Raw genomic sequence first — 16,448 nt, 5'->3', positions numbered from 1 at the left:
TAATCTTAAAGCTTCAAAGTATTTAACGATGAATGAACAAAACTCAAAAACTTACCTGCAGATGTTGGCTTAACGGCAGTACTTGTGAAAGCCAACTGAAATCCATTTTGGGACCAGGCACCATCAGAGAGGAAGCGAACCTTCATACTCTGTGTTGTACTCTGTGTATCTGGTCCATCCGTTCCACACCATTGACCGAGCAAGTATTCAGATGTTCCCGTGACTGATACAGGAATAAAACATGCAAATGTATGCGGTATTGTGAGAAGTGTGCTATATTTAGAACTAGGTGAAGTTGAAAAGGTATATTATATGAACAATGTGATCAAAAAAGGTCCAAAGGCTGAAGAACATTGGAACAATTTACTTTACTTTATTCATATTATTGGGAGTTATATTTAGTTATTACCACTTTGCTGACGAAGCCCTCTTCGAGCACCAATTATGGTAACAAAATGAACATTGAAACCTCCATAATGCGAGCCCTGTTGTAACGTAGGTCATGGACGTCTATCAGCTTGGTGAAAAGGGCACAACTCAGCACAGCGATTCCTTAAAACCGCCGCGCCAACCCTACCACCTGGTGTAACTTGCAGGACTACCATCCAGGCTGATGGGGTTTCATTGAGTAATAGAGCAAAGATTGTCTGACAAATACAGTTACAATCGACAATCTAGAATACCTTGTTTAACCCTGATAAAATTGTTCAGATATCGCACTGTCACTGTTACAATATTTTTGGAAAGCCCTGGATCGGGGAGGCCATTACCCTCATAGAGTTGTACATAGTCGGATGTACAATGAAAGGAAGACTGAAGGTTGAAATGCATCGCTCTAACATGGATTACGTGTCCATCAACATCAGTGCTGATTGTCCATTCACAGTTCAAATTCCTAAAATTGAAAAAATACATTATAACAAACTGTTCCTGTGGTATAAGCGCTTACATGACTATGTGAAAATAAGGGAAACGTTAGAACAAAATATCTTCGTGGCACAAAATATAAAACAAACTATAGCGTAGTCTGTCGACAGGTGACAATATTATTAGCATTGTCATGACGCAGCCTCGCATGTTTTGCAAATAGCTATATGCTTGGTCAATGCAGTCACAAAATAAATATAGTTGTGGAAATTGAAGCTGAAATACACAGGTGTGTCTGGTGTTGTGCTGAATTTGTTAAAGATTCAGATTCTTTTCCCCGTTGGCGGTATTCCCATTTTTTACAGGACATAATCTGCGGTATCAGAGTGAACAAAACCTACCTTGACATTCAAATAACCAAAGTTACCCCCACAGCTATTTAAACATAAACTAAATATAATTAAAACAGTACAAACATATATCGTCGACCAAACACAATCATTACAGGTGGTAAAGGCATGGGTCTACCCATGATTTTAGCTGTAAGGTTATTGCCTGCTAATACATCAGTTGCTGTAACATGCCTGACCTGGAACAACAGAACGGAAAATATATCATTGTTGTTTGTTTGTGAGAGAAAAGGAAACCTGTGCACACACCAATGAAAAAGAACCGCTTCACCTGTTGACTGGTGTGTTTCAGAAGGTGTTTTAGAAAACCTATATGCAATCTCTATAATTCAAGGTCTTAACGTATATCAAAATTAAATTTAGATGTATGTGATGCATAATGCCTACAAATAAAGAAACTTTTGTTTGGAGCTCACCTGGTTTTAAGGTGACAAACAATTCGTATCTCACTTTTCCAATGGTGTGAGTAAAACTTATCTCTCGTGGAATACCGCTTAATGTACCCTAAACTTCAACTTATAGTCTGTACTTACGTTGGGTAGTTCAGGGGGTAATTCGGTGACTCGATCATTTTTGTTTCAGAAGAATCTATCTGTTGAACGTATCCACAGCCTGAAAGACAGAATGAGGTAAACTTTTACAAGGGCTCTACATTAGATCCATTAGTAGAGACTCTTGTGTCTGGATGGTGAGACGGGGTGTGATCATGACCTTACTTATTTGTCAAGGAATAAAACGTTCTGGGTGTTCTGGGTTGCCTTCATTAAAAAAGGGATTAGATTTTGTCCCTCTTAACACTTTTAGATTACTGGCCTAAATTTCAATTTATATATATGACACGGTTTGTGATTACAGTTACACAAACTGCTTACAGTTACAGTTTCTATAACTGTAATCACTTTTCCCTGAAGATAGAACTGAAACATGTAGGAGAACAATCCGTGTTGTGTCATTATTTTGTGAATTTCTTTACATATAGATAGCACATGCCTCTGTAACACCTTGAAGTTCGCGAGCAACACGAAAGTTACCGTACATCTTTCATATAGATAACTTTCAAAACATTTCGCGAGCAACATCAGTTTACCAATCCCTTGCAACCTGACGTAAGGTGCGGAAGCAGCGATCACTACATTTATTCATCTTTCATATACGATAACTTAATTTCAAAACATTACTTCTATCTGACATTTATATAGGGACGCAAATGATAAAAAAAAGTGACAAAACCTTTTCTATAAGCGTAAGAACTTCCTGCTAAAAGCTCAGTCCATTATATGATTCCGACTATATCATAAGTATGTGTTTATGAATCACTATCCGATAATGATGATACCAGATGCGGACAACGGAGCGTATCCTGCCTACCCCACCTGTTGCGGCCATCACAAACACGTGCAAACACAAGTAAATTGTTAACCTGACAAAAACACGGGCACAGATGGTGCAAGTTAAGAAAAGTGAAGTGTGTCGGACATAATTCCAGTCACCGATGTGTCAAATTTGGAAATGTCCTCGACATGTCTACTATAATTGTGTACAAACAAGGAGAGGCGACTAACGGGATCGGGAATATTCCCGAGTGAGGCGTTAAACAACCAACAAACAAGAAAAAAGTAGCCGGATTATCGATGATTTTTCTGACACTATTTTTATGGTTTTAAGAGGAGATTATTTAGATTTATTTAATGATAGATATTGAGCTAATATAAGAATAAACATTGTTGGCTGGTTATAATAGATTGTACTTAAGGGATATTTTAACAGCGAAAAACTCAGCAGAAGGATAAGATGTTATTTCATAATGGGATTAATACTGGAGACAACAATATTTACATATTCGAACAATTTCAGCACATTTCCTTCAAGTCATCCAGCATGTCTAGTTAACAATTGTTGATTTTGGGAAGCCTAAGCAAAATTATACTTTTTCCAGTTTTTAATTCGTCCTTTTTCAATTCAATAGAAGAGAATAAATGTGTGTTTTCTGAAAGGCACAAGAAAAGTGAGGACCTGACGTTGCGATGTATTTCAAAGAAAACCCTCTTCCTGTAACAGAGCTGTCAGAGTGGAAAGTGATGGTCATGTAGTTGCTGGAGCTGGCAACGTGCGTGATGGTCGTATCACAGTATTTAGCCAAGGGAGGGGCGTCAGACGAGGAACCTTGAATAAATATATGGTTTATGTTAATCATCATTCCCGATTTGACGAATAATTCATTGCGTTTCTATACTAAACACTTCGGTGTTTTAGGTGCCGACGGGGTCGCAAGTGACTCACTCAAATCGTCGGCTTAGGCGCATAAATATAATAAAAAAATTATACATTTTCTGAAGTCAGGAGAATAATAATACTGACTATTGATCAGAAATATATATAACTGTTTCTGTTAATGCTATTGAACAACAATTCAAAAGGAAGTGCAGTATGATTATTTTTAAGCACTTTTGTAAAGTCATACATTGTGCTTACCATCACTGAAGAGAAGATAATCATGTGTACATAATGTCGAGTATTGCACAGAAAGATACAAAATTTCCACTTTTATTTTATATCCAACAGCTGCAGCTATTGTCCAGATGCAGGCAACATTACTGCAAAGAAAAATGCAACATTAACTTGAAACATATGCACAGATCAAAACCATAAAATCGCGTATATGCTTCTGTCAATGCGTAAAATCAGTCAATGTGTACAATGAGATTAACTGAGACAATTTACAAAATGCCTCAATATCTTATTTTAACAATTTGACTGAACAATCTGTCCAATTCATTTGACACTGTGACTTAAAATTATAAACAAATTATTAAAAGCATCACAAATGAAATATATTGTAATTATGTCAGGATTAGAACAACAAAAAATGCACATACAGTTCCTTTTGTTTTAATCATATCAATTTCAGTCACTTGGCGAGGGAATTCAATATCACAATGTTATGTTTGAAATTCCTTATCACAATGAAACGAATGGTCAGGATTTTCAGTCAATTTGTTATATGACTGAAATATTTCGGCATTTTGTACATGCCTAGTTGAAAAGCTATTATTTTACACATTGGCTGTAATAAATATATACCAACATGTAATGATATAGCACACTACGCCTGACCGTCGTGTCTGTAGCATTTGTTTTTCCGTAACACCAACATGTAATGATATAGCACACTACGCCTGACCGTCATGTCTTTAGCATTTGTTTTTCCGTAACAATGATTGGGTAAGTTTTTAAGACGCTTTTTAGCAATAACAGGGTTTGACACATTGACACATATGGACAAAAGAACCCTGACTTTCACAAGGCGACTGTCCCAAGCCTGTTACAATGTAATAATATTACTATTAGTTTAACTATTGATCGACCCGTGAAGATCCGGGTAAAGAATAGGTCTTCAGCAACCCATGCTTGCCCTCAGAGGCGACGATACCTGTCGTAAGAGGCGACTAACGGGATCGGGTGGTCACGCTCGCTGACTTGGTTCATGCATGTCATCGTATCCCAACTGCGTAGATCGATGCTCATGATGTCAATCACTGGAATGTCTGGTCCAGACTCGATTATTTACAGGTCGCTGTCATATAACTGGAATATTGCTGATTGCAGCGTTAAACAACACACAAACAAACAAACAAACAAACAAAATTTAGAGGTATATATTGTCTATGAAACAAATACCATGGATGGAAGATTATTTTGTTACAGACATGAGACAATTAACTGCTTCGTACTTTACCATTTAACAGCTGACCATTGGAGTCCTTTAAGAGTTTTAAAATAACAACCTTGTTTGTTCACATATTAACGTTTGTACTTATTCTTACAGATTAAACAATATTATCTGACTCAGTCACTCACTTGAAATGAAAACAATTAGTCATATACTTCAGAAGTATGTGAATGTTCACCAGCTGCGGGATTAGTCATACTGACTTGGTAATTGTAATTTGCTTTGCAGAAAGGACAAGAAATGATAATGGGGTCTTTTTTGTGGCCCACGGTATCTTCATTACCTCCCGGTACCTACGAAATACTCAACCTTCTAGAATAGGTTATGAATGTACTTATGTATGTTCATATGAATGAGAATTAGGCATCCATCATTTTAACACATGCCTCTTGTGTGCTAAATGAATACATACAGGTAAAATATGTCGAAACAGCTCATTCAAGAAACATAGAACAAGTCATTGACTCAAATTGATTTTCATGGAACTTGCGTCACCTACACTTGGAACAAAGTCGGCTTCTTTTGCTCAAATTGGTCACTGTGTACTCGAACACGGCCAAAGGTAACACTACTTGCAAGTGTAAATAATAACAAAGGCTAATTGTTAACTGTTTGAAGACGTCATATAATTTCCATACACAAATTTCAAAGTAATACAAATAATTAATATTTGAAATTTCCAAAAAGCCAAAGAGAGGCAACCTCATATGTATTTCACAATGCCAGAACTGCAAATACAACTTGCATCTAAAAGGGTAGATCATCTAGTGGTGTTTTGTATCAAAGTTTACATTTTCTCTGATCAACGAAGTTTCTCATATCCGAGACGGGGGTGCTCATTTTGGTTAGGTCCGTACTGTACTTAATATATTTCGGCCCTGGAAGATCCGGGGTAGAATAGGTCTTCAGCAACCGATGGTTGCCATAAATGGCGACTATGCTTGTCGTAAGGGGCGACTAACGGGATCGGGTGGTCAGGCTCGCTGACTTGGTTGATGCATGTCATCAATCCCATTTGCGAGGATCGACGATCATAATGTCAATCACTGGGTTGCCTGGTCCAGACTCGATTATTTACAGACCGCCGTCATATAGCTGGAGCATTGCTGAGTGTAACGTTAAACAAAAAAACAAAGAAACAACAAACAAACAATATATTTCATTATAAACATTTCAAAGATATACCTCACAGGGCTAGATTGTTTTAAAGAGAGGGCATTAGTCAAAAAGAGACAACCTTAAGCGTACACGTTGCAAGGAAGAACACGGCAACAAATCTGTTTCATACGCTTCACCTCCGGAAATGTAGCCTGCAACCTCGGGGGATCGCGGTACTTGTCATGTACGCTAAACGGAACAAAATGCACTCACTATCCTTAATGATTATTCGTGTTCCCTATATCAGATATCATTTATTTTATCAAACAATGCATAGTTTACTGATAAGGGTTCATTATCTACATTAGTAGCTCCGAGTAAAAGCAGGGCCTCGCGCTCTGTTTGACAAGGGAGAGAACTCCATCGTATCGCGGTACAGAGAAAAGTTGTGTATGGAGGTCCGAATTGGACAAAAAGAGGACATAAATCTACCAACCTCTTGGTATGATCATGCAAGACATCAGTGATTTGTCCTGACAAGTGCAAAGACAGCACAAGTAAAATTCTAAATGTGTTATCAGTAATAGGTATTCAATGCATATTTACCGAAAAGTAAGAGAAAAGTATTTTTGTAAGTCAACAACAAAATATCAGAAATGATATTCTAAGACTGTTAATAAAAATAATGGATGACAAAAATTTGTCACAAAATGGAAAAAATGTTAAAAGTCAACAATAAATATATAAAAGGGCACTCCTAGTTTGCCCAAAGTATGTATTTATCTTTTGGCTACTAGTGAAGAACGTATTTCCAAGTTTGGCATTATGGCCGTTATGATCTTCAAATAGATTCTGGGCTCAGAGCGGGAAAAAATGTGCGGACTACGTAACTTCCGTTACCTTATCAGTCGCCATGAATATGCATATGATCTAGTTCAGGTCGATAGAGAAAGTTTACTTGGGGAACTGCGGGTTATATCGTTGGCCATTGATAGTTGGGGGTAAGGCTATATTAAAAATGATGCCAGAAGTTACTGTATCAACGCATTAATAACTCCTTACTTACAGCAGACGGAACACTCCGAGGAAATTGAAATTGTTTACGATTGCATTAATAGACAGCCGCTAAGAGGCGTGTCCCGCGTGAACTACCGAAAATCACAAATGCCGCGATTCAATGAATGCCGCGGTACCACGGGGTGCGAGTATATATATAACGTGTAAGTATAAAACGTCAAAGCCAGAGAATACCCAGTCTCGATTATGCACCCAAACAGATTCCATCTGGGAATAGTGGTGAAAATGATATGAATGGATCGCTGAAAATCAATAGTAACACCAGGTGTTCGCTAAAAGGGTAAGCATGTCCTGTGCTGCCCTGCCGGTAGCACCCGCCACTCACACAATTTGCCACGAGAAGGCGGCCTGTAAACAAACCAGACAATCAAGCTATCGATGGACCAGAAAACAGAAAATGGGGTAATTATGTCAAGTTGTCAATCACATCGGTTAGAAACAACCCAACCACAGCTGGTAGAGAATAGGTCCACAGCATGAAGCAAAGCGTGTGTACATTCCGTTGGCCTTGTCTTTTGTTGGGACACAGACGAAACTAATTTGAGGTACTTGATATGTTTCATTGCCATGGTGTTCACAGACTCGGTGGGAAACAATCACTTGATTGAGAATTGTATAATTTAAAAATTTCTTTCTTTCTTGATTTTTATGTTCGGCGGATCCGTAAACCAATTAATACAAAAATAAACCTAAATATTTTAATGGTGGTTGTCATGGCAACGTTTCTCACATTGTTTCACCACTTCTATGTTTTACATTTTTATACGCAAACATTGACGAGTAATAAACATTTGGATTTTTTCTGTTGCAATTTGCTTAAAACTAGGCCCTTTTGATTTATAGATGGAGTGTGCAATAAATAACACTGTCAACTTCAGCTAAAAGAATTTGTGTGTGGAGTGTGTATGTCACTAAGAATGTTAGGAATAAAATCCATTAATGATGCATGTCACTGTCACAGGGGGGGCGGTCGGGTAGCCTAGTGGTTAAAGCGTAACTTAGCTCGTCATGCCGAAGACCCGGGTTCGATTCCCGACATGGGTACAATGTGTGAAGCCCATTTCTGGTGTCCCCCGCCGTGATATTGCTGGAATATTGCTAAAAGCGGCGTAAAACCTCACTCACTCACTGTCACAGGATCCTGATACGTTCAAGGGCGCACAACAGGTTATTGCACCTTAGACGATTGGGTCAAGAACTCGGTCCCTCGTGTTTTTGAAGAGTTGTTTCTTGGTGAACAGTTGGCCTGCTCATGCATGTGTTTGTGATGGGTGCCACAGATGGGGCAGAATGCGTTCATCTCTACGCGAACATCTGGTATCATCATTATTAGACAATAGTGATTCATAAACACATGATCATGAATAGTCGGTATCGTACAATCTACTCTCATGAATGTAGAAAGGATTGTGCTGTCGCTTACCACGGTTAGTAAGTTGTCATTATATCAACATGTCATTATCAATGTTTATATGATCCTAGACCACACGTATGCATCTACGTACTTTTTGTAGTTGTTTGGGTAACCAGGAGACGTCAAATAACCGGGCATGGAAGTAGAGGCGTTGAGTCTTGACCTTTCACAACTAAACACATTGTGTGACTCTACATAAAAAATAGAAACCAATGAATTCTACTTTCTAAGAAGAGGTCTCATGACAGTTAGTAAATATTTCAAAAGTTAAAAACTTTAGAACAGAATATAAATGAAAAGTCAAATTAATCTAATTCGCAGTATGTAACCAGTTATCCAACATAATGGGGGATAATCTACCACAATTGACTAATTGTTGACATGGCCTTAGTGCATTTACAGGCCTACGCGATCTGCATAATTTCCAAATGCGAAAGTGCTTACAGGTTGTCAATAAAGGTACCAGGAGTATTCGTACAAACGATAAACAACACCTACGGCTGACATCAGGCTACTGTTTTTGGAGATTTTCAGAGACTTATTTTATGTAATTTTAATACATGCACAAATGTTAAAATATAATTGGTCATTAACTTGCTGATAGTTTGGTGTTCAATGTGTTCATCATTTGTACCATACTTGCAAATATTCACAATTATATCATAATAATACTTCATCGTTGAGGTTGTTGTTAAAATAAAGTAACCCTGACACTTGCACGATTTTCGTTCACGCAATGACTCGCACTTTGGCGTGCCAATGATTAAAGTCTTCGGGAACGAGCGTGAGGAGTGTGTGAAGGGTGCGGGGATGCGTGCCATGTCGTAGAAAGAATTTTTAAATGTTCAAAAATTCGGCACGCATAAATTTTCGTGCCATGTGCGTGCCATTTGCGTGAACCATGCGTGAACACTGCACGAACTCGGCGCGAACACTGCCGACGGTGCGTGACAATGCTTGCCATGGGAATCCACTACACACTCTGACACGCCATGCCACGCATTGGTCACGAACTGTCCACATTGTGGGCGCGCCTGTTCGCGCCGCGTTCACGCATTCGAGTGATCGTGCGGTCGTTAGGGTGTTGTCACGAATTGTTCACGTAATCATGGAACGCCCAGCTCACGCATAGGTAGCGCACGTCAAGAACTGCTCATGAAGTCTTTACGCATTGTTCGCGCATAGTTCTCGACCAATGAGCGACGACGGCGCTCGCGTCAGTGCGTATGTAAGCGGGTCCTGGCCATTCTGCAACTTGTCAGCAAACGGACAACATGCCTTACAAGGAGAAAGCCCGTAGAAGAAGGGGAAGACCAGTGCAGAAAAGACAGGAAGAGGACAGGACAGAGAAAGAGACAGATTGCAGACATGGAGAGGGATCTTTCTCCTCCTTCCTCCTGCTCAAGTGTGGATGTTGTTCCACAGACACATCGTAAAGTTATTACAGAGACTCAAAAAGAACTGTGAAGAAGAGCCCACAGTAAAACAGACAGAAGAAGAGCACCTTGAATGAAGCGTCTCTTCTATTTGGAATTGAAATACGCCAACAGCGGGATTTGAAGCGTGCCGCCAAGTGGGACAAAGGGGGACCAAAAATTGCCACGACGACTTCGCGCATGCAGTGTGTGGCGATGCGGGAAAACAGCGATAACTATGCGTGTCGTGTGTGACACTGCGGGACATTGCGGTACGGTAGACGTGAACAATGCGCGAACAATACTTAACCTGTGCGTAAACAAGTCGTGCCATTGCGTGCCAATGCGGCCCATTTCTGGCCGTGCATTGCGTAGACATTGCGTGTACAGTGCGCGAACAGGGCGCAAACGCGGCTTCACGCTCCGCTGCGTACCACCGAAATGGCACGCCTTGCTACGACGCATTGCGCGGCATTGCAGGGACAAAAATCGTGCAAGTGTCAGGGTGGCATTATGCTGTGAGGGCCAAACGAAATTATCAGAGTGACAAATTAAATATTCTGTCTATTTTACACACACACACACACACACACACACACACACACACACACAAACACACACAAACACACACAAACACAAACACACACACACGAACACACACACACGAACACACACACACGAACACACACACACGAACACACACCGGGCACACACACACACACACACTCAACCCCCTAATAATAAATGGTTGCGGTGCCTAACACACAATCATCGTACCGGCTTTGTATTTCAAATTAAACCCTCTTCCTCTAATGGAGCCGTCGGTGTGGAAGGTTATGGCCATGTAGTTGCTGGAGCTGACGACGTCCATGGTGGTGGTACCACAATATTTTCCCAACTGAACCTTGTTGTATGAGGACCCTTGAATGAATATTATTCTATGCTAATCGTCATTCTTGAAATGTCTCGTTCCGAATCACTTCATAATACTTATGAAAAACGAGCAACATTCAAATAAGGTGAACATGAATCATGACGATTGGTAAACCCAAATATAATATATTGTTCAGAGATAACTGAAACCTAGTACAGCACATAGGTCAATATCATCATTTTATTTATCTCAAGTATATTTTTTTCACAAAATATACATTGTACTTACCGCCTGTAAAGAGAAGATAGTCATTTACGCACGATTGTTCCATAGAAAGATCCACAATATCAACTGATATTTTATATCCAACGGGTGCAGATATAGTCCACGTGCAGTTTAGGTTGCTGCAAGTAAATTTGCTGCATCAGCTTTGAACGTTTGCACAGATCAAACCCATTGCATACATGTTCAATCTCATATTTAAACAATCATGTGACAATACATGTATGTGCGACCTTCACTAACTCTTGCCACTGATTAACAGTAAGTGAGCGTGCATGTGTTTTATGCCGCTTTAAGCACTATGTTCCGGCAATATCAATGCAGAGTCTATTCTGTTCTACAAAAACTCAGTATGAGCATGATTTGTGAGCTGCCAGTAAATAATGCACACCACATATCCACATGTACCTATCGGAGTGTGCCAAGAACATGCAATATTCAGTGATACATAAATGCTATTTTAGAAAAGGCAAAACATTCAAATATTTCTAAGGTCGTAAGAATATATCGTCTCACTATTTAAAAGTGACTACTTATAAGTTACGTGTGTAGTGTCATTACTTGTCACGTACGTGGTGCTATGTATCACTTGTGTATTGCTATTTGTCAATTGTGGAACTCTTCTTACCTGTTATGAAAGTAGTGCTACTTGTCACGTGTTTAGGTCTTTCTACTGGTCACATTAGTAGTGCAAATAATATACTGGCTAAAGGTACTCACTTGTCAAGTGTGTAGGTACCTACTTGTAATAGTATGATGGATAGCCAGGAGAGGTCAAAGTTTTCTCTGTCAAAGAGGCGGAAAGATTTGACAATCCACAAACAGGTCCTGCAACGGCATAAGCAAACGGAAATGTAATACTCTGGATGCCTGTAAATCCTAAGCCATCACAACTTACATTGACGACCTCGGATGCAACTGGAGCTAAAACCCAAAGAGGATGTAAACTGTTAAGTCCCATTAGCAACACAAAAGAGGTGCCTGATATTCTCAAGGATGTTCAACCTGATGTGATCATGGCGTTGATAGATGACACAAGGTCTTGGAGAGCATTGTATAGGTAACTTTGTAAGTTACTGTAAGGTGGGTACCAGGTTACAAGCAGCAGTGTATCACAGAAGGGAAACTCTGGGTCACTCATTATTGTTCAAATAGAAAAAAACATGAACAAGAGTATGACTTTGATGACTCAACAATACCACAATGTTGAGCTTTGTAAAACATTAAAAACTCTTGTAGGGAATAGAACAATTACCAGCTGAGTACTGCAGACGAAAGCCTCTTCCTGTGACAGACATGTCTGAGTGAAACGAAATGATCATGTGGTTACCAGAGTTGGTGATGGGTGTAGACGTATTTCTGCAGATCTTTGCCAGTGTGGGAGCATTCGTCGTGTTCCCTGAAATGTGAGTATGAAATAGCAATGATTAATTAACGAATGTACGTAGTTTCATTATGGGACTGGCATGTTACCTTTAGTAACATGAGGGCCATTACGCTAAATATTCCCCATACCCTGTGCCTCCCTTCTTTCGACTTATCATCTCATCTTAATGTACTATTTGGACAATCTTGTCCTCGGTTGGGATAAATTAATCTTGTCCGCCAGTAAATGACAAAGTATAAAGTTATGAAAACTTGGCCTGAGTTTTATGTCCCATGTCAATGACCCCGTTCGGATTGTTGGTCAGAATTGGTCCTCTGCAGCCCATGCTTGCGGTGAGAGACGGCATGGACCGGGATGTCAGGATCAGTGACTTGGTTGATATGGTGTCTTCGTACCAGAGGGCGTGGGACATCACTCATAATGTTCAATTTACTTTCAGGCCACCGTCACATAGCTGGACTATTGCTGATTTTAGCGATTCGATTGTGTCGAAAAGCTACATCGTTTACCCTGTTGGTCCATCAACACCAATTTGCATGATCCTTGGCGAGTTAAATGTTTGAAACACTGGTTTGATTCTCTTACAATGCATGAATTTTAACTCACTCACTCACTCACTCACTATAATGCATGAACGCCGAATCCCCAAATTTGCTTATAATATGTGCTTGTACGGCTTTGTTCGGTTAAAAAAACATTTGATGATGTGGCACTCTTTTTGAAAGATTTTCGTGAATAATCTATCAATATGTCTTACCAAGAATGGCACTCCACTCTGGAAAACAGTTCAATGCATAACTTTTAAGAGTCTCATTCAGCCACAGAAAAACATATCAATATAACATCAAAAACCATAGACGTCATTTTATTCATCGGACTGTTAGATGTCATGATAAAAGAAGGAAAACAAATGCCCTCTGTAAAATCGAAGAGGACATGTCCATTATGTCATTGAGCTATAGACAATGAAATTCATATTACTTTCGTATGTCCTTATTATTGCTACCTGAGGAACGGGTTTTTTTCCAGTACACTATCTGCCAATTCTGTACCTGTATGGTGTTTTCATAATAAAACTGGCTACATATGCAAAAAATGCAATTTCTCTTAGAAACGAACCATCAAACATAAAGGTATATCCGAATATGTGAAACTACTCACATGTAATTGCTATATATTTGGCGCGGAGGTGTCCTCCCGATTGGCTTACTTCCCAATTGGCCTACGCTTTTAGAGGATTTAATTACGGTAATTAATCGCTTGGTTGATCACTCACTAATTACCCGTCTCCCCCAGAGTGATGAGAATGAACCAGTCCAACAACAGAGAAATACAAGCTAACAGCATCTTATGAACATAAGAAAAGGATTAATTAATTGTGAGATAGTTACATTAATCAACTTCACAGAAGAAGCCTGTGTGAAATAACAAGAGCTTATTAAGCTCAATCCAAATCATTTTTGTCAAAAGGGGTGTAGGTTGTTTAAAATAATCAGTGGTAGGCCAAATGGGAAAGGTCATTTCTGTTTCTTTAGGCCAAATGGGACGCAGGCCAATAGGGGATGCACCGGGGCGGAGGCCTTGAATGCAATAAACATCTGTTGACATTGACTTTGACTACAAACAGTTGTCCTGTTTCCAATATTTTTTCACCGATTGATAAGTTGAGAAATTGTCGCTTTTGGTCGCTACAGATTTTGTATCAAGTCCAAAAGATGCAAGCAGCGATGATTAATAAAATGTTAATTCAGTCAAAACAACACGTTATCACATTGCAAACAGTAAGATAAAGGATTTCATAATTTCTGATTTTGCATTTTGAAATAAAAGCTAAATATACCACACCTCGTTATTTGCCTAATTGTTAATACACGTGTGTCTCGTTACCACAGACCCGTAGCTACATCTGCTTCACGGAACTGATAGCAAGAGTAAGATAGCATAGATCCAAGGATTACCTACCATCTTTGAAGAGAAGATAATCATTTTTGCACGATGGCCTTCTTTCCATATCAAGAAAGAGAACTTGAACCGTGATGGTACTTCCATACGGCACATTTATAGTCCATTGACAATCTAATCCACTGCAACGTACAGAAAGTTATTCTTAAACAGAAAGCACATGCTTAGCCATACAAAATATTTGCAATGATATCATGACAGGCTTTGTCTCGGTAAATGTTAGTTATAGTGACTAATAGTTTTTTTATATCAGAAGAACTTTGAAGTATGTGAGCTTACACTATTATGGCTTTGGGTTTCAACCAGTGTGCATATACAGTGCACAGATTCACTGTACAAATACAGTGTAGATATATTGGGTACAGATACAGTGTACAGATACAGTGTACAGATACAGTGTACACATACAGTGTACACATACAGTGTACAGATACAGTGTACAGATACTGTGTACAGATTCAGTGTACAGATTCAGTGTACATATACAGTGTACACATACAGTGTACAGATACAGTGTACAGATACAGTGTACAGATACAGTGTACATATACAGTGTACAGATACAGTGTACATATACAGTGTACACATACAGTGTACAGATACAGTGTACATATACAGTGTACACATACAGTGTACAGATTCAGTGTACATATACAGTGTACACATACAGTGTACACATACAGTGTACAGATACAGTGTACATATACAGTGTACACATACAGTGTACACATACAGTGTACAGATACAGTGTACATATACAGTGTACACATACAGTGTACAGATTCAGTGTACATATACAGTGTACACATACAGTGTACAGATACAGTGTACAGATACAGTGTACAGATACAGTGTACATATACAGTGTACAGATACAGTGTACATATACAGTGTACACATACAGTGTACACATACAGTGTACATATACAGTGTACACATACAGTGTACAGATACAGTGTACAGATACAGTGTACATATACAGTGTACACATACAGTGTACACATACAGTGTACACATACAGTGTACAGATACAGTGTACAGATACTGTGTGCAGATTCAGTGTACAGATTCAGTGTACATATACAGTGTACACATACAGTGTACAGATACAGTGTACAGATACAGTGTACACATACAGTGTACAGATACAGTGTACACATAGAGTGTACAGATACAGTGTACATATACAGTGTACACATACAGTGTACACATACAGTGTACAGATACAGTGTACAGATACAGTGTACAGATACAGTGTACGGATACAGTGTACAGATTCAGTGTCCACATACAGTGTACAGATACAGTGTACAGATACAGTGTACAGATGCAGTGTACAGATACAGTGTACGGATACAGTGTACAGATTCAGTGTCCACATACAGTGTCCACATACAGTGTACAGATTCAGTGTACAGATACAGTGTACAGATACAGTGTACAGATACAGTGTACACATACAGTGTACAGATACAGTGTACAGATTCAGTGTACAGATACAGTGTACAGATACAGTGTACACATACAGTGTACACATACAGTGTACAGATACAGTGTACAGATTCAGTGTACACATACAGTGTACAGATTCAGTGTACACATACAGTGTACAGATACAGTGTACAGATTCAGTGTACACATACAGTGTACACATACAGTGTACAGATACAGTGTACAGATAGTGTACAGTTTCAATGTACAAATACAGTGTAGATATATTGTGTACAGATTCAGTGTACAGATACTGTGTACATACATCACGTACCGATACAGAGGACTAAGCTCGGTTGTCAACTCCACGAGCCGACGTTTATTCATTTGGGCTCCTGCGGTACAGCCCTTGACGACGTTGGTAAAGAACCACAAGTCCTTGTGCTAATAAATGATGGAGTGATTCGGGGTTTAAATCCGCTTTTCCAGTATTAAGGGTAT

General features: G+C 39.2%; 1 protein-coding gene across 3 annotated transcripts in view; it reads right to left on the bottom strand.

The window, feature by feature from the left end:
• The window catches only part of LOC124141874 (cubilin-like), a 42,893-nt gene that overhangs the window by 10,253 nt on the left and 16,192 nt on the right, over positions 1 to 16,448 (bottom strand). For 2 of the 3 annotated variants that reach the window (XM_048388284.1, XM_048388285.1), the window contains 11 exons: positions 14,517 to 14,638; positions 12,423 to 12,566; positions 11,911 to 11,995; positions 11,174 to 11,289; positions 10,789 to 10,932; positions 8,688 to 8,787; positions 3,750 to 3,871; positions 3,291 to 3,440; positions 1,811 to 1,889; positions 771 to 895; positions 56 to 223 (listed from right to left, as the gene is read on the bottom strand). In XM_048388284.1, the coding sequence (XP_048244241.1) occupies positions 56 to 223; positions 771 to 895; positions 1,811 to 1,889; positions 3,291 to 3,440; positions 3,750 to 3,871; positions 8,688 to 8,787; positions 10,789 to 10,932; positions 11,174 to 11,289; positions 11,911 to 11,995; positions 12,423 to 12,566; positions 14,517 to 14,638 (1,355 nt within the window). Of the gene's footprint in view, positions 1 to 55; positions 224 to 770; positions 1,457 to 1,810; positions 1,890 to 3,290; positions 3,441 to 3,749; positions 3,872 to 8,687; positions 8,788 to 10,788; positions 10,933 to 11,173; positions 11,290 to 11,910; positions 11,996 to 12,422; positions 12,567 to 14,516; positions 14,639 to 16,448 lie in introns of those variants that run through there. The other variant, XM_048388286.1, reaches the window with a different exon arrangement.

Source organism: Haliotis rufescens, unplaced genomic scaffold, assembly GCF_023055435.1.
Source record: "Haliotis rufescens isolate VD_foot unplaced genomic scaffold, xgHalRufe1.0.p SCAF_7, whole genome shotgun sequence".
In the NCBI taxonomy this organism is placed as follows: Eukaryota; Metazoa; Mollusca; class Gastropoda; order Lepetellida; family Haliotidae; genus Haliotis; species Haliotis rufescens.
This window is presented reverse-complemented; position numbering and strand designations above follow the sequence as displayed.